The sequence below is a fragment of the Mustela nigripes genome, chromosome 2 (genome assembly GCF_022355385.1).
Source record: "Mustela nigripes isolate SB6536 chromosome 2, MUSNIG.SB6536, whole genome shotgun sequence".
Taxonomy (NCBI): domain Eukaryota; kingdom Metazoa; phylum Chordata; class Mammalia; order Carnivora; family Mustelidae; genus Mustela; species Mustela nigripes.
In genome coordinates, this window is record NC_081558.1 from 137994154 (window position 1) to 138013097 (window position 18944).

Genomic DNA, 18944 nt, shown 5'->3' on the forward strand with positions numbered 1-18944 from the left:
CCACGTGCAGAGAGAAATAGAGGCGATGGAGAGTCCCGAGAATGTTCAAGTCTATGGTTGAGTCAACCCTGAGACCATCCCCATTCCAGCCTTCCCAGTGAGCATATGCTCCCCTTCTTTGATGAAATTAGTTGAATTAAATTTGATTGACTGAAATGAGAGAATTCTGCAAATTCTCTGTAAGAAGAGTTAACAGAATAATAGAGGAAGATGCAAATAATTCAGCTCTGTAAAGTGAGGACAGGCTTCAAAGAGGTGAAGACGACCAAGCTCTATCTTTAGAGATGAGGAGGGGCTCCAGTGCAAGATGAAAAGAAGGGCATTTGTGGGAGGCAAAGGAGAGTACAGTGCTTTTGGATGAATAGTACAATGATATCACATGGGGAGAGACCACAGCGGAAAAGTGGGCACCACTTAGATCCCAAGGTTATTTCCTTGAATACTTTTCTATGGGGTTTGGGTTTTGTCCTATAAGCAATGACTGGGAAGTGTATAACAGATTTTAAGCAGGGTTATGATATGGTCAGATTAGTCTGTCAGAAAGATAATTGGTTACAGTGATAACAAAAGGAAAGATAATTGGACATAATAGTTGACAAAAGGAAAAAAAAACATTAGAGAGTGCAGATGGGGGGTTACTGCAGCAAAATAAGGAAGAAATGTGCAGATAATGGGCTTTGAGAGTCAGGAGGTGGTCTGGAGGAATGGGGGCCCCACTAGACAAGAGTGAAGGAAGAGAGGTCTCAGTCTGACATAACCCTTGGCTTCTGACTGGGATGGCCAGATGGAGGGTGGAGGCATGATTAACCAAGAAGGAAGGGTAGGTTCTGGGGGGTGATGATAGATTCCACTAGGTATGACTAATGCCCACAGGAGATGTCTAACAGACATGTGAAGAAGTAGTAGTGTACAGCTAGGCAGTGAACACAGAGGTGGTGACCAAAGATACAGAAGTCACTGTTAGAGTGGTAGACCAGATGCAGCCCAGAAGACCCCCAGGTTGTGATACTTTCTAAAAAACCCCTAGATAGGTTCGCACTGCGTTAATGTATCTTTCAGATACAAGTTCAGTACTTAACAACAGCATGAAATATCGTGTCTGTCTTATTGGTATAACTTGGAATAGCTGATGTAAAACACCAGCCATTTATTCTCTTTGGGGTGGGGGGAGGTAAAAGCTGCCAGCTTATTTATCTTACTTGCCTAGCTTTCTATCTTTTATTTATTTATTTATTTATTTATTTATATTTTTTGCTTCAGCTATTCTATAGAAATGGTTTTCCTTTTTTTAAAAAGCAATTTTATTTTTTTATTTTAAGTTGGCTCCATGCCCAATGTGGGGCTCGAACTCATGACTTTGTGAACAAGAGCTGCATGCTACACTAGCTGAGCCAGCCAGGCGCCCCGCAAGTGGCATTTTAGGTGCACATATATTAGTATGGAAAACATTCCGCCTAATGATGTAGGAAGGCTTGAGAGTCTGTGGAGCTCTAAAGAAGCCGCTTTGTGATCAGAAAGAGGCTTTTCTCCTGAGAGCCCTTCATGTTTATTGTTAAGGATGTTTCAGTAGATGTTGACTTCATGGAAGTCAACAATAGAATTATTTTTCTGAGTTGCTTTTGGACTTAGCCACCTTCAGTATTTTGTACCTCCTTACTTTTTTTTTTTTTTTTTTACTTTCTCCTTTGTTAATTCATTTGTAAAAGGTATGAAAGGTTTTTTGTTTTGTTTGTTTGTTTGCCATATGTAAGCTGCTTCCAAACAATGACAGAGGTCAACCAGTCTTACACTCCAAGTACAGTTCAGCTGCTTCTTCCTCCATTAGAAACCTGGGTTGGTAGGGAGACAGAAATGTCTTCAGGGGAGATAAACAGAGCCAGGAAACCTGGGTTCTAGAATAAACTATTAGGAGTTTATGCTCTTGGATTATTATTTGACCTCTTCGTGCTCAGTTTCTATATCTGGAAAGGTTTACCCTCTTATAAGGATAGTCTAAGAACCAGTACTCAGCATATGCAGAAGTACTTTGAGTTCTTAAAAACATCTCTGAAAGGGTGGCTGGGCGGCTTAGTCAGTTCAATGTCTGCTTTCAGCTCAGGTCATTATCCAGGGTCCTAAGATTGAGCCCTGTGCTGGGCTCCCTGCTCAGCAGGGAGTCTGCTTCTCCCACTCCCTCTGTGTGCTCTCTGTCTCTCGCCCATTCTCAAATAAATAAAATCTTTTTAAAAAGTCTCTGAAAAAATGTAAGGCAACATGCTTAGCCACATCTGATTAAGAGTCATCTGTATCTATTTAATTTGTACAGATTAAAGGAGATGAATAAAAATGCTAGGCCCAATGCTTGGCAAATAGGAGGTGCCCAGTAAAACTGCAATTTTCAATGCTTCCTTTTCTTCTTCACTTTCTTTTTTGCCTTTTTCTTTTCATGTATTCTTCCATAGGATGCTTATAGTTTTTCCTCGCTAACTTATTTAAACTTGGTTCAGAATAATGTGCAATTTTCAGAAGCAAGAGCACAATTAATATTCTAGGATAATTATATTTTGTGATAATGCCAAGCTAGAAATAGGCATGTCACCATGCTTTAGGAGATATTATTTTAGAGAACAAACTAGCTAATAGGTCAACTGTAACAAGCAGAAGGAGTGGGAGACCTAGAGCTTTGAAATGGTTCTGATTAGCGAAGGTCACAGTCGTCCCAGCAAGTTGATTACAGGGTTGGTGGTTCAGGCCTAACTTGGGCTGTCCTCCTGCTAACTTTGGAAACAAGAGGCTGTGTCAGATTTCTGCTCCTTAGGGGCCTCTGCCATGTCTGAATTTTTTTTAAATGCCAATATTCTCTTTCTCCCTTGACATTACCATTTGTGATTCTAATGTTATTACACGTCTCAAGTTTTTAAAAACAGACACGTTGTTAATGAGGGATGTTTGGAGTACTCTCCAACAAAATCAGCTAGATGTTCTGAATGGAAATAATTTTATGTCAGTGATGTCAATTATCTTTCTGTTTCAGAGAAGAATTTAAATTGTAAGACTGTGTGGCCTTTTGATCTCTGCAAATACACCAGCCTTGAGCCCCAGAGACAGAGGTTTGCCTGGCTTTGTATCTGCTTCCCAAACCCTCCCTCTTTGCTACCTCCCCCCAAAACAACATCAATCCGCAGCCGCACAATGGGCTTGCCCCAATTGTTTTGTCAAGAAAAGTAAAAATGGATCCTCTTACAAAGAAAAGGGATTTTACATTTCATCAATTTCCAAGGAGGAATGAAATGCTTTTGTGAACATAAGAAGAAATAACAGCGTAGGGATTTAAGCCCTATAAACCCAACCAGGGCAGTGGGCATTTCCCTCAGTCCGCAGAGGAGGAGAATTTTCTGTGCTTACAGATTATGAATGCCTGACTGATACTTGGCCCTGGAGCAGAGGCCTTCTCGGGGCTTGGGGAAGCCCGCCTGATGACACTGGCCTGGCTAAGGCCATGCTCTGCCTGAGCCAGGAAGCCACAGGCTGCTGCAGAGCTGTTCTGTTCAAACTTTTTCCATCCCCTTCTCCCATCCCCAGACTCTTTTCTAGAAGTGGGGGAAAATACCTTCAGTGAAGCCCTAGAACTTTCAGGCACTCCGTTTCCATATTTTCCTGAGATGATTCCACAGGCAAGTGGAGACCATGTCATTGCTCCAACTCCTATAGAAGAAAAAAAACGGAATTAAGTTGCTTGTGCAAACGGAGATTAAAAGGGTGAGAGTGTTTAAAACAGGACTCGGTTAGTCACGGGAAAACAGCAAGTCAGATAAGTAAGTTAATGCCAGCATACATCTTTCCATTAATATTTATCTATTTATAAAATAATTTGTTTCTTTGAGAGAGAGAGAGAGATCACGAGTGGTGGGGTGGGGCAGAGGGAGAGGGAGAAGCAGACCGCCTGCTGAGCAGGGAGCCCAATGCGGGACTCCATCCCTAGACCCTGGGATCATGACCTGAGCTGAAGACAGACGCTAAACCACCTGAGCCACCCTGGCACCCCTAAAATTTAGTTATTTATACGTTGTGGTTCATCTGTAAGCCAATTGAACATGTACTCTCAGTTATAGGGAGCGGGCCTTGTTTTCAAGCCAAGCAAGCCTAAAAACGTGGCTCACTCATTCTTTGCTGATGTCTAAGATGGATGCTTCTTTTTATACTCCAAGACCAGCACTGACTTGCACAGGAGAATGTCTCAGTGCTTCACTTGTCCCCTGAGCCTGGTCCGGTCCATGGCAGCACAGTGCCTACTGCAGACGAAACACAAAGCAAATGCTAACAATGCCAGTGATCCTTATTGCTGTTGATGGTCTTATTCTTTTTTTTTTTTTTTTTAACCCAGCATTTTCCTGCTCTATTTTTTAGGAATCTCTACTTTTTAGAAAGAAAGTTATCTCTGGACCCTGTATTGATTACATCCAGGCTGAAAATGTGGCTTATTCCTGTTTTTCGGATGTCCAAAATTCTTTTTTTTTTTTTAAGATTTTATTTATTTATTTGACAGAGAGAGATAGATCACAAGTAGACAGAGAGGCAGGGAGAGAGAGAGGGGGAAGCAGGCTCCCCGCTAAGCAGAGAGCCCGATGTGGGATATGGGGCTGGATCCCAGGACCCTGAGATCATGACCTGAGTCGAAGACAGAGGCTTTACCCATTGAGCCACCCAGGCACCCCTGGATGTCCAAAATGCTTATGTATATATTCTATACATAAGAATATATATATATTCATATATATACTAACTGAGCCACCCAGGCGCCCCATAAGTGGCATTTCTAGGTGCACATATATTATAATGGAAAACACTCCAGTTAATGATGTAGGAAGGCTTGAGAGTCTGTGGAGCTCTAAAGAAGCCACTTTGTTATCAGAAAGAGGCTTTCACCTGAGAGCCCTTCATGTTTATTGTTAAGGATGTTTCAATAAATGTTGACTTTATGGAAGTCAACAATAGAAATATTTTTCTGAGTTGCTTTTGGATATATATATATCCAAAAATATATTACATTTTCCTACACAGACAGGTGGTGCTAGGCTTGTCAGGCAGTCTTGAACTCCCCAGGTCTAACTTAGTTCCAGGCACAGGGGATAAGATAGAGATGTATAGACCCACAGTTGTTTTTGAAAAGGCAGTTATAATCTACTCAAAGATGCATGCTTTGATTAGAGAAGCACCCTATGAAAAAAATGAGTTTATTCATTGTTTCTGCCCTTCTTTCTATATGCATTTTTTGAACACCTCCTGAGTACAGCTTATACACCAGTCACAATTTACTGCCTCTTGGATTTCATCAGTAATACCCTATAGACCGCCCTGTGGGCACATCGGATTCTTCTCCAGGCTCTGAAATGGATAATTGACACAATCTCTATGTTAATTAGGACCATTAAGGAAAGCATTTCGGTAACACTTTTTTCTGGATGACTGATACTCCTATTGTTAAAAATAATCAGCAAATTTGATGGTGAAGATTACCTATTTTATGGTAGAGCTCTGGTAGCTGCACCTCCACTTTCTCTCTCTGAAAAAGATGGTACTCAGCTTGTTCACAGACCGGTGGGATCATATTGAACTGCCTTGCTACGGAATAGGCTTCCTAGAGAGAAATAAGATTGCAACTGAATTTTTACTCATGAGAAATAAGGCTACTCTGTGATTCATAATGCATGAGAAAACTTCATTTTATTTTATTTTTTAATTAACATATAATGTATTATTAGCCCCAGGGGTATAGGTCTATGAATAATCAGGCTTACACATTTCCTAGCACTCACCATAGCACATACCTCCCCAACGGCCATCACCCAGCCACCCTATCCCTCTCTGCCCCACCCCCAGCAACCTTCAGTTTGGAGAAAACTTCATTTTAATGCAATCAATACAAACCAAGAAACGTGTAGGATGCCAAGTAATAAGCAAAGTTGTGACTATCAGGCTCACTACAAACAATATCAAATGTAGGAAATCCTTATTATTTTGGGGGAGGGTCTGGGCTGGGTAAAGTCCAGGACAAATTAGTCTGTATGTGAAGCATCATAGTACGTGACAATACCAATTTTGGTTTCTAAAGAAATATAACGCAGACTAATATATAGAAATGATGTGTCATTAGCAGGTTATAAACAGTACAGTTATTTAATACAGTTTTTAAAAAAGGGAGCCAGACTGTTTTGTTCATGTATCTCATTAGCTGGGAAATTCATGAATTCTTCATACAATGAATTGTATTCATTGTATCTTGCCACCGAAGAGCATGCTAGAATATGATTCCTGCTAGAGACCTGCAACTTCCCTGCTCTACTCTGAGCTGATGAGATCCACCCCCACCCCATATCCATCCCTGAAATGACAGAATCAATCATAGCATTCCAGTGTCATGGTGTTTGTTAGGAAAGTTTGCAAAAGGCCTTGTAATTTACACACATTATCTGAAAAAACAGCAATAAAGTATGTATTGGCCGTTTAAAAATAGAAATGAAATTACCATGATCTCCATAGCACTCCACCGAGAGGTCCCCCAATACATCGCCATTCCTTGGTTTATCACATGTGTCATGGCTCGAACAATTTCTACAGAAGGCCAAATAGCATTTCATTAGTTTCTCTACTTTTCAGAGTTATGTGATCTTTGGTGTGTTTTTCACCCCCCACCCATGGCTTAGAAGTTTAATGCAATTATTTGTTTTATTAACAAAATTACTTGGACATTGGTGACAACATAATAGTCTAACAAGAAATGTTGATGATTTGGAGGCTGCTGGTTCTTTGGAGTAAACCAATTTTCCATTTTCAGCTTGCAGTACTACTACTAAATTATATTAAAGACATGATGACCACTTTTAAATTCTTCCTTGACTTCTATTACTTCATGGTTGCTGCCCTATAAAAGAACATAGGATTAACCTTTCTCAAAGACTGGGTACCCTACCGAAGTGAGAAGTAAGAGGAAGCATTTAGTTTGACTTTGCAGAATGTAAGGTCACTGAGGATAGAAGGCCTGCCTGTCTTTGTGTGTTGGATTTGCAGAGCTGGGCCTCACACAGGGTGTCTGTGTAATAGAGATGACTCAACAACAATATGTTTAGCAGAAAGATAAACATATTAAATGCTGCACAAACAGCTGAGCCACAGTGGCTCCCAGCCCACAGTGGCACACCCTGTCCTTGACCTTGTCAAACTTAACTTTATTCTGAGACATCCATGTGATGCATTTCACCGGGGCCGGCTTTCTGGCCCCATAGAGTTTGCTCATCGGCTTCTTTCAGGTTGACATCACATTGCCTAAACAGGAGAATGAATCCTTTCCACGGAGTGCTGGAGTTGAGCTAATCCTCTTGGCACCAGCTAGATGTGATACAAAACCAGAGAGCATGGAGAGCCTCAAGTTCAGTGGTGTAAAAAGCCAAAGACATGGCTGGATTTGACCCACAAAGTGCGTCAAACACCCAGAATGCCAGGTCATTTAATATTTTCAAGGGGTCGCAGGCCTCAGACTTCTCTGTGTCCTACTAATAATACCTGTACAGTACAAGTTCTTCAGAAAAATCAAATCCTTGTCTCAGAGTTGAGTTGAGGTGGGTGTATTCTTATTTTATTTCTCACGAGCAAGCACTGTGTAAGCTGGTAAGGGACAGGATATAGAGTGATACAGCCAGGGTTGGGGACTTGGTTTCCTTGCTTGTTTGGCTCTTAAATTGCCCTTGGTTTCTTTGTTTGGAAGATGGAATGATTTTACTCACCACTGTCTACTCAACAGAGGTAGAATTCGACTTATAAGAAAAATATTTTTCTTTCTGAGAAAGACTCCCAAATACCAGCAACTCAGACTATAAGTTCCTCTTCCCTTTATAAAGCAAATGAGATACAAGAAAGTTCTATGAAATGTTTTCCTTTTATCATACTACTGGAAATGAATGCCTATGGTGAACACTTCTGGAAGCAGAGAGCCATTATTTAAACCTCTTCCCAGAAGTCTTCGCTCTATTTGGACCCCTCCGTGGTTGCCCCGGCCCCCTTCCCTTCACACCCCACTTCCTTCAGAGCTGAGGGGCCCATTTCTTTTCTTCTTTTTTAAAATTTATTTATTTATTTATTTGACAGAGATTACAAGTAGGCAGAGAGGCAGGCTGAGACAGAGAGGGGAAGTAGATTCCCTGCCGAGCAGAGAGCCGGATGCGGGGCTCATCCTGGGATCATGACCTGAGCCGAAGGCAGAGGCTTTAACCCACTGAGCCACCCAGGTGCCCCTGAGGGGCTCATTTCATCAGCAGTATTCATTAAGGGTCCACAGCGCTGGGGCAGGGGATATTGTGGTGAATCACACATGTTGGCAAACACTGTTGAGGCTGACAGAGGATAAATTGAACCCAAGGTGCCCCGTCTCTATTCTGTAATCAGTGAGCTGAGCGCAGGACAGTTCAGGGGCTGGCTCTGACGAGAGCAGTAAGAGGAAATGGCGCTTGCGGCTCTTTCTGTACCTTCGTTCTCTTATTCAACACGCACATATTAAAAACCTAATATTTGCCAGGGACTCTGCCAGTTGCTGGGTTCATCTGTGAGCAAAACAAATACAGAGCTCTTGGTCTCAGGGAGTCAAAAGTTGAGAGGGAGAGAGGATGATGTACACAAGGAAGTAAATACAAGATGTAAAGTGTTGTGAAGAAAACAAACTAGAGATAAGGGAATGAGGTCACGAGGGTTTCCCTGAGGAGTAATGTTAAGGCATCAAGAATAAAAAAGGAGCCCATCCGTGTGAAGAACAAGGAAAGAGCGTTCCTTCTAGGCAGATGGAACAACATGTGCAGGACAGAGCTTAGAGAGCTCCCGCAATCAGAAGGCAGCCATTGTGGTGGGGGCTGAGTAAGGGAGGAGGACAGGGGTAGAAGAGACAGTTGGCAGAGGGCAAACCATGTTGTTTGCATGTTATTCAGAGTTTAGTGGGAAGGCTACAGGAGGATGTAGTTTACATTTTAGAACACGATTTCTGACTCTGCCGTAGGGAATCTGTGGTGAGGGGAGGACTGAAGGGATCAGGAAGATCTTGAGGAGGGAATTGCAGTATTCCAGGCAGGAGATGAGGGTGGCTGGTCATAGTAAAGACAGACAGACAGACAGGGATGGATTCAAAATATATTTTGGTAGAATCCGCTGGCCCTTGAGACTGGACTGAATGTAGCAAGTGAGGGAAAGGAAGGAATCAAGACGATCTCCCAGATATCTGGTCCTTCACAGGGATAAGGAAGACTGAGGGAGCAATAGGTTTCGGGAGAAAAATCATGGGTTTCCTCTTTGAATGTGCGATGAATGGGGATGCCTGTGAGATACTAAGGGGGAGGTGTCTAGTAGAAATCAGTGGACAAATGACAGGGACAGCAACCCGGGCTGGAGGTCACCTATATATCACTGATCAGTCTATTAGTTGTCTTTAAATTCATAGCCGTGGATAAGACCACATAAGGGGAGTCTGCCGTGGACACAGAGAAGGTTCTACAGGCCAACCCAGGAGGGCTGGGTTCCGGTTCATCGCGGCCAGAGGAGTAGGAAGGAAGCCAGGTCATGAGATGTTGCAGAATTAAGAGCAGAGCGTGCTTGGAGAAGGAGCTGTGCCCACAGAGTGGAACACACTGAGCGTTCAGAGAGTACAACGCAGTGTCCGCTGCCTTTGGCACACACCAGGGACGCCCTTGCTGGCCATGAGAAGAGCCATTTCAGTGTCAGTGGTGCCATGGGACCACAGCCAGGTGGAAGCAGATGGAGGAAAGAGGTGGGGAGGGGGAGGACGGGCTTTAGACAGAACCTGAGTAGACTCTTTCCAAGTATGGAAGTGAATGGAGCAGAGAAATGGCTCAGTAGCTGAAGGGGTACTTAGGGCCAAAGGAGAGTTTCATTTTAAAGATGGGAGACCTAAAAATAAGCCTGCGTGCCATTGGGAGTGATTTCAAAAGAGGGACTCAGTGATGACCCCAGCTGGGGGCTGGGGCAGGAGGGAAAGAGAGAGGGAGGCTTGATCAAGTGAGGCGGAGGGCGGGCAGTACCTGTGAGGTGCAAAAGACCCAGCATCCAGAGGGCAGAGCTCCAGAAGGTGTGTAGAACTCATTGTGGGGAGACATGGGAGCCCCCGCGTGATAAATTCTAATCTTAATAAGCTATCAATCAAGTGAAGAAGAGGTGGGTGTGTGAAAAGGACAAGGTGAGAACGAATGGTTCTGAGTATGGCCAAGCCTATGTGAGACCCTCCAGTGCCCCCAGATACTTTAATTGGTGGTAATTTCTTGCTCCCTGATTGGTTGTGCTTCTGGCTCTGCAGAGAAGGGTTTGGTGGAGTGAAGAAGAAAATGCCCGTAGTTCTTATCTTTGGAGGAGGCTGCAGCACTGAATGCGGGGGGAAATGGTGGGAGAAGCGAGGGGCTGCCACAGATTAAAAATTAAGCTTAATGAATGTTAAATTTGTTGTTGTTTTTGAATTTCAAAGACACCCCCCCCCCCCCCCCTCTTTTTCTTTGTAGCTGGAAATTGCCATTCTGGTGGCTGAAGTGGGCTTTCACATCATTCAGCTATTTAGGAACACAAGAGGGCAGCATTGTTGAAAGAAAAAAAAAAAATCCGTGGAGTCTCGCCGGTTTTACTCTTATTCACGGAAATGCATTTCAGAAACATCCTCATTAGAGCGTGGATTCCAGGTGGGAAAAAGATGTGAGGGAGATTATTACAAGCACTGCATGCACCTGCCTTTGGGAAAAGAGACGCAGCAACCAGGATTAAATCTGGCAACCCAGGACTGGATGGGACTCCCTCTGCTATTCCAGAAGCCAGAGCACCCATGGTTCTCAACTGCGACAGTGCATTAAAACACCCGGGAGGTCTCTGTCAAATAAATAAATAAAATCTTTAAAAACAAAACAAAACAAACAAACAAAAAAACCACCTGGGAGGGAGCTTTAAGAACTACGCTGCCCTCCACCAAGGCTCTATTATGTCAGAATCTCTAGGGCTGAGGCCCCATCGTCAGTGCTTTTAAAAACTCACTGCAGAGTTTTCTAGAGTGCAGTCAAGGTTTAGAACTACTGCGCTTGTCTCTACACACTGTCCGGAAGTCTGGCCTCTGGGCCAGCAGCATCAGCAGCTGGAAACTTGTTGGAAATGCAGATTCTGGGGTCTTGCTCTGCGCCTGCTGAGTTACAAATTCAGAGTGGGTGGTGGGGTGCAGTAGCCTGTGTTTTAAGCAGCCCTCCAAGATTTTCTGGTGTATTTTGAGAACCACTGCTTTATACCATTCCCAAGTAAGCCATTTCAGGCTGTACAAACTTCCTCCTACATTTCCTCTTCTGCTCTTTCGTCTAAGTGCTTCATGCTGTAATTTCACCTTTAATTATTTACTCTACACATGTAAACAGTCACTGTGGCATGCAGGCGTCCATGCACGCACACCCACATGCATATACACACACTTCAGTATGAATTGAAATCACCTGAGGAATCTGGATGGCAGAAAGGTCCAGATCCTAGCCTACTTCAATGGGCCTAGGCCTTTGTGTTATTTTCATCGGCTCTAAAACCACGAAGTTTGAGAAACACTATCTGAACTCCTGAAAAACTTCGTTAAATCTTCCCCGTGCACTCCTTTCCAGGTTGAAATAATCATTGCTCTGTGACCCACAGGCCACAGGAAGCTCTCTCTTGTTCCCAATGACCCATAGGCCACAGGAAGCTCTCTCTTGTTTCCTGTATCCTTAGCACACAGCTGGCTCTATGAATGTTTTAGGTCAATTTCATTCCTATGAGTATTCCATTTCTCCATTTGTAAAGTGAGGACGATATTGATCCTGTGGAATTCTTCAAAGTCTGAGATAAGATAATGTGTGTAGATCAATTCATGACTCTAAAATTGTAACACAAACTGAGTAAGAAGCAAGCAGGATATGACCCCGGTGTTTCTTCTCAAATAGGCTCAGTTTCTAACATTTTAGTTACAAAAAAGAAAAGTTGACACTCTTCTTTCAGTAATGTAGGTTATCTTTGTTTTCAAATATGCATTTTATGCTAATGGACTTCATAAAACTGAGTGCAAAAATGTGTTGATAAACATGTTTTTTTTTAAATTGGCCGTCATCCAAAAAAGATATGGCCATAGTGACACAGAATGACAAAAACAAAAGAAACCTTACAGATAATCCATTGGAGGTTTCTCTTCATTGTTTTAAGGTGTAATTAAAACCTCAGTATTTTTAACAATTCTAAATATTTCAACTATGTTTATAAAATGCTAAGAGTTAAATACACAAAATAATAATTATACTATATGGTGGAACTATATGTAATTTTGTTCTCTTGTTTTCCAAGTCTTCTGAAAATTCCTGTAAATGTGTTATCATGTTTTATAATTAAAAATAAAGAAAAAATCCCTATCAAGCAAAGGTGCCACCTTAAAACATGAACATTTACAGATTAATACACAAATATTTTTAACCAATGAAATTGCCATTTTTAGAGTTCAGAAATGGTTGACTATTGACAATGTCATTCACATGATTCAACCTAACTGCTAACAGATCCTTTTTTTTAAAAAAATTTATTTATTTATTTGACAGATGGAAATCACAAGTAGGGAGAGAAGCGGGTAGAGAGAGGGGGAAGCAGGCTCCCTGCTGGGCGGAGAGCTGCTGGGCAGAGAGCCGGATGCTCAATCCCAAGACCCTGGGAACATGACCTGAGCCTACAGCAGAGGTTTTAACCCACTGAGCCGCCCAGGTGCCCCCAGATCCTTTTTTTTTTTTTTTTCCAGAGGAGAGGACTATGGTGGAGGCTGAGGCACTGGGAAAATGTAGGGACTTGGTTTCCTCCAAGGAGTTACAGACACTTAGAAAACATAGGTCTAAACCTGGGCACAGTTTTCCCTCCAAACTGGCTGTTTGTTTATTTAACTTCCTTCATTCATTTGCTTATTTAACTTCAGAAACTTGTGGTGGTGCATTTATAATGGTACCTCTTTGTGGCTTAGAGTTTCCTCCTTGCTTTATGCATCCTTATCCTGGCTGTGGAGGATCCTCTCTCAGTGCTCAGCTGAGTGTCTAGAGACCGAGAACTATCCTTTTTCGCAGGAATGGAAACTCAGACCTATAAATGGAGTACGTCAGGTTTAGCCTTACTGCGTGTCTGAGGGAAGCTGGACTTCCTTTGCCTCCCAGAAGACACACTGGGATTCAGGAGACCCATCACTTTTATCCCATCACTGTCACTGCTTTGGGAGCCTCCCTCGACCTTGTTGAATCTCAGTTTCTTCAACACAAGAGAAGACTGATGTTAATTGAGCACATAGGTGATCTTTCTAAAAACTGTTTTGGTGGAAAATATCTTAACCCACATTTCATTGGGGAAGCAGTTGAGGCTCAGAGTCACGTGGGCAAGTGCTCAGCAGAGAGCCTTTGAGGCCACTTCTAGCTTTGAAGTTTTAGGTAGCTTTGTATATTGTGTACTGCAGAAGAAGGTGGGTTGGGGACAGAAAAATAACAGGTCATTTCCTTAATCCCCCCATGTATCTATGAACATGAAATGCCTTGTATGTGGTTATATCCATCCATTTGCTTTTTTTTTTTTTTTAAATTAACATATAATGTATTATTAGCCCCAGGGGTACAGGTCTGTGAATCCATCCGTTTGCTTTTAATGTGTGATGACTATGGTTCATGATGTATACGAATGATCTGGGAAGCGTAAGCTATCTTTTTGCCTCCTTGAAGAAACACTTTAAATTTGATGACTCTCTGAAAAAAAGAGCCAGAAAAAGGATTGTGTCTTCATGGGAGCTGTTGAAGCTCAGAGAAAAAGTGGTCTTCACAAGATTGTTCATAGATAGAAGTTTTCTGGATCAGGACATAGGCCAAAATGATCAGAACAGACTAGATTCAAGAGACTAGGAAGCAATTCATGGACTGAGTCAAATCAGTAAAACCTTTCAATTTAAACTTTGTTCAAAACTAACCCCAGAATGGAGCTGTAAGTATCTAAGGACAGTGCGTTGTCCTCACCCTGCAGCTAACCTGTCCCCAAAGGGCATGTGGTTTTCAACCTCTCTGCTTTGCCAAACGTTGTTATTTTGGACCCTAGACACTTTGAACTGAGCCTCTGAGATTGCCCAGGTGTGATTTCTGAACCTGATTCTGAACTGTGGAATGCGTTTTGACACTTTTAGTCTCTCTTTGACCTGAAGTCCAAAGGCCCTAAACAAAAACAGTAATTGGTAAGTACCTCCAGGTTCCAAAATAAGACCTTGGACCACGTATGTAAGACTGGTGAAATGTTTGGCAATCATTAGCCTAACCCCCAACTTGAAAGAACAGTGGCGGTTGAGAGATAATTGAATTGGATTTGAGTTCTGTGGCATTTCCCTGCCTTCCTCTGTGATGCCTCGCTCCCCCTCTATCCTTCACTTCATCTCAAACCAAATAAAACTCCAGAACCCCATAATCCCATTTGCAGAACATGCAAATAAGAGCAACTCCCTGAAGTAAGAGTCTGAAATTGCTGTGACTTTTCTGAACTAGAGAAGCTACTGCTCTGGGGACTCCACTCATTCATCAGCGCCCCCTACGGAGGGGGAGGCTATATGATGCTGTATACTTTTATTTCTTCCTCCATCAGACATGGTGCTCTTTAACCCTAGCAAAAGAGCAACTGTTCATTTCACACCTCGCTAAGAATGGCCAAGTGACTTCCCTAAGGCAATGACATCCCTTTCTTATCTTTCAGTACAGCTCTCTCCCTTGTTATTTCTCTGTAACTCTTCTACCACCCCTTCCGATCTTTCTACTCTCGCCTGCTGACACTCTCCAAGAAATAAGTATGTTGACTACAGATCATAAAAATCACACCTCTTCCTTAAATATAATCTAAATGTGGCTCCACTGTTTCCTACTAAAACTAGGTGATTCCAAACTGTTTGTAATGCCTGTATTTGGCTAACACTAAAATGGTAGTAAAGAGATGATTTCTTGTCCTGACAGTGTTAGTAGTCAGTGCTTAGGAAAGGAGTTTTTATAGTTTGAACACGGGTCTTCTCCTGATGTGGGATACCTCTCTGATACAAATGAAGACATTAAAATTAGAAAAAAAGATTTTCTTCCTTCTGCCAAAGCTCTTAAAGTTTTGCTCTTGCCAGTTAAGCTCCACCAATTTTATCATAGAACATGGCTGTCTTAGTCTGTTCAGGTTATTGTAACAAAAATACCATAAACATATAACAAACACATCATAGGTGCCTTGAACAGCATTCATTGCTCACAGTCTGAGGCTGAAGGACAGATGAGTTCACTGAGATACCAAAAAGCAAATGGTTAACAAAGTATGGCATCCCTTCCTGATCAAAACTTCAAAGTTTAGGGATAGAGGGCACATACCTCAATATTATCAAAGCCCACCTCAAATATCATTCTCAATGGAGAAAAACTGAGAGCTTTTCCGCTAAGGTCAGGAACACGGCAGGGATGCCCATTATCACCGCTGCAATTCAACATAGTACTAGAAGTCCTCGCCTCAGCAATCAGACAACAAAAAAATTAAAGGCATTCAAATCGGCAAAGAAGGAGTCAAACTATCACTTTTCACAGATGATATGATACTATATGTGGAAAACCCAAAAGATCCCACTCCAAAACTGCTAGAACTTGTACAGGAATTCAGTAAAGTGTCAGGATATAAAACCAATGCACAGAAATCAGTTGCATTTCTTTACACCAACAAGACAGAAGAAAGAGAAATTAAGGAGTCAATCCCACTTATAATTACACCCAAAACCATAAGATACCTAGGAATAAGCCTAGGTATTGGCAAAGAATCTATACTTAGAAAACTATAAAGTACTCATGAAAGAAATTGAGGAAGGCACAAAGAAATGGAAAAATGTTCCATGCTCATGGATTGGAAGAACAAATATTGTGAAAACGTCTGTGCTACCTAAAGCAATCTACACATTTAATGCAATCCCTACCAAAATCCCATCCAGTTTTTTTTTTTTTTCAAAGAAATGGAACAAATAATCCTAAAATTAGTATGGAACCAGAAAAGACCTTGAATAGCCAGGAATATTGAAAAAGAAAGCCAAAGTTGGTGGCATCACAATTCCAGACTTCAAGCTCTATTACAAAGCTGTCATCAAGACAGTATGATACTGGCACAAAAACAGACACATAGATCAATGGAACAGAATAGAGAGCCCAGAAATAGGCCCTCAAATCTACGGTCAACTAATCTTCAACAAAGCAGGAAAGAATGTCCAGTGAAAAAAAGACAGCCTCTTCAACAAATGGTGTTGGGAAAATTGGACAGCCACATGCAGAAAAATGAAATTGGACCATTTCCTTACACCACACACAAAAATAGACTCAAAATGGATGAAGGACCTCAATGTGAGAAAGGAATCCATCAAAATCCTTGAGGAGGGGCGCCTGGGTGGCTCAGTGGGTTAAAGCCTCTGCCTTCAGCTCAGGTCATGATCCCAGGGTCCTGGGATCGAACCCCGCATTGGGCTCTCTGCTCAGCAGGGAGCCTGCTTCCTCCTCTCTATCTGCCTGCCTCTCTGCCTGCTTGTGATCTCTGCCTGTCAAATAAATAAATAAAGTCTTAAAAAAAAATCCTTGAGGAGAACACAGGCAGCAACCTCTTCGACCTCAGGTGCAGCAACTTCTTCTGAGGAACATCACCAAAGGCAAGGGAAGCAAGGGCAAAAATGAACTATTGGGACTTCATCAAGATCAAAAGCTTTTGCACAGCAAAGGAAACAGTTAACAAAACCAAAAGACAACTGACAGAATTGGAGAAGATATTTGCAAACGACATATCAGATAAAGGACTAGTATCCGAAATCTATAAAGAGCTTATCAAACTCAACACCCAAAGAACAAATAATCCAATCAAGAAATGGGCTGAAGACATGAACAGACATTTCTGCAAAGAAGACATCCAGATGGCCACAGACACATGAAAAAGTGCTCCACATCACTTGGCATCAGGAAAATACAAATCAAAACCACAATGAGATACCACCTCACACCAGTCAGAATGGCTAAAATTAACAAGTTAGGAAATGACAGATGCTGGCAAGGATGCAGAGAAAGGGGAACCCTTCTACACTGTTAGTGGGAATGCTAGCTGGTGCAGCCACTCTGGAAAACAGCATGGAGGTTCCTCAAAAAGTTGAAAATAGATAGAGCTAACCTACGACCTCGCAATTGCACTACTGGGTATTTACCCTAAAGATACAAATGTAGTGATCCAAAGGGGCACGTGCACCCAAATGTTTCTAGCAGCAATGTCCACAATAGCCAAACTATGGAAAGAACCTAAATGTCCATCAATAGATGAATGGATAAAGAAGATGTGGTATGTATATACAATGGAATACTATGCAGCCATCCAAAGAAATGAAATCTTGCTATTTGGGTATTATGGCTAGTGAAATAGGCCAATCGGAGAAAGACAGCTATCATATGATCTCCCTGATATGAGGAAGTGGAGATGCAACGTGGAGGGCTTGGGGGGGTAGGAAACGAATAAATGAAACAAGATGGTATCGGGAGGGAGAAAAACCATAAGAGACTCTTAATCTCACAAAACAAATTGAGGGTTGCTGGGGGAGAGAGGTAGGGAGAGGGTGGTGGGGTTATGGACATTGGGAAGGGTATGTGCTATGGTGAGTGCTGCGAAATGTGTAAACCTGGCGATTCACAGACCAGTACCCCTGGCGCTAACAATACATTATATGTTTATAAAAAATTAAAAAATTATTAAAAAAATAAAAAGTAAAGGGAACAAAACCCCATCCATCATACATAGCACCCAATGTTTCTATATTCATTATTAGTGGAATAGTTAAATTTATACCAGGGAGCATCTGCAATTGCATTGTCAATATCTGACTCAAGCCTTAAACTTCTGATCTTTTCAGTTGTGGAATGTCATCCACCTTGGCCAGACAGAAAGACGTGGCATCCTGACATGTAGCTTCTTCTATTATCCTGTCTGGAGCTCTTTATTTATACAACTGTCTGTGTACCAGCTTCTTGGTACAGGCTTTTAACTCTATTTTAAAAGGTATTCTATCTTGTGGATGTAAGAATAAAGCAAGCAACTTGGCAGGGGATTGATGAGAGTAAAAAAAATATTTATCCTAATGAGATCTTCTACTGGCAAATCCAGTTGTTTTTTGTTTTTTGTTTTGTTTTGTTTTGTTTTTGCTGTAACAGGAAGCAATCTTTACTGCTTCTTTAAAAATGTCGAGCTGGCCTTCCTTCCTGGTTCTGCCACGGGAGACGGCTGAAAGAAGATGCTACATCTTCATCTTAGTGATACTAAACCCACTGTTCCAACAGCAGATGTAGCTCGCTGGCAGCCCCAAATCCATGCTGGCTCTGCAGAGCTTGTCTCTCTTTGTCAGGTATCTGGTAACTAACCAACTAACTAAAAGGCAACTTTTAAACTTGATATGGTAGAGTGGAATGATTTTCTCAGCTTTCCAACAGTGAACTACCTGGTAAGGAGGGAATACTACCTCTGTTCCTGTATGAAATGAGGCACCTGCTGCTCTGTATGTTAAACTATAAGGCAGGCCCAGTGGTGGCATTTCAGGGCAGGCCCAGGGGACAGACTAGCCTCCTTCTAGAGGGTTCTGGTAGCAAAAGTGGCCCAGCCACCACTGGGCCTGCCTTAGATTAAGATGCATAAAGAGAAACGTTACTATTGCTTTAAAGCAAATGCTTTATTGAGGTACAGGGTAGTCATTTGCATACATGTTTATGCTAAAGCCAAATCTGTCTAAATAAGCATGTGCAGAAGATTTTAATAAAGAAAATAAGGGAAAACCTCCATATATGGGTGGGGAATGGGAAGAAGGTGAAAAATGGGAAGGAAAGTCCCAAAGACGGAGATTAAGG

General features: G+C 42.1%; 1 protein-coding gene across 4 annotated transcripts in view; it reads right to left on the minus strand.

The window, feature by feature from the left end:
* KCNAB1 (potassium voltage-gated channel subfamily A regulatory beta subunit 1) overlaps window positions 1–18944 on the minus strand; it is a 402759-nt gene that overhangs the window by 16566 nt on the left and 367249 nt on the right. For all 4 annotated transcript variants that reach the window (XM_059391681.1, XM_059391683.1, XM_059391685.1 and 1 more), the window contains 3 exons: window positions 6506–6591; window positions 5497–5617; window positions 3590–3684 (listed from right to left, as the gene is read on the minus strand). In XM_059391681.1, the coding sequence (XP_059247664.1) occupies window positions 3590–3684; window positions 5497–5617; window positions 6506–6591 (302 nt within the window). The remainder of the gene's footprint in view (window positions 1–3589; window positions 3685–5496; window positions 5618–6505; window positions 6592–18944) is intronic.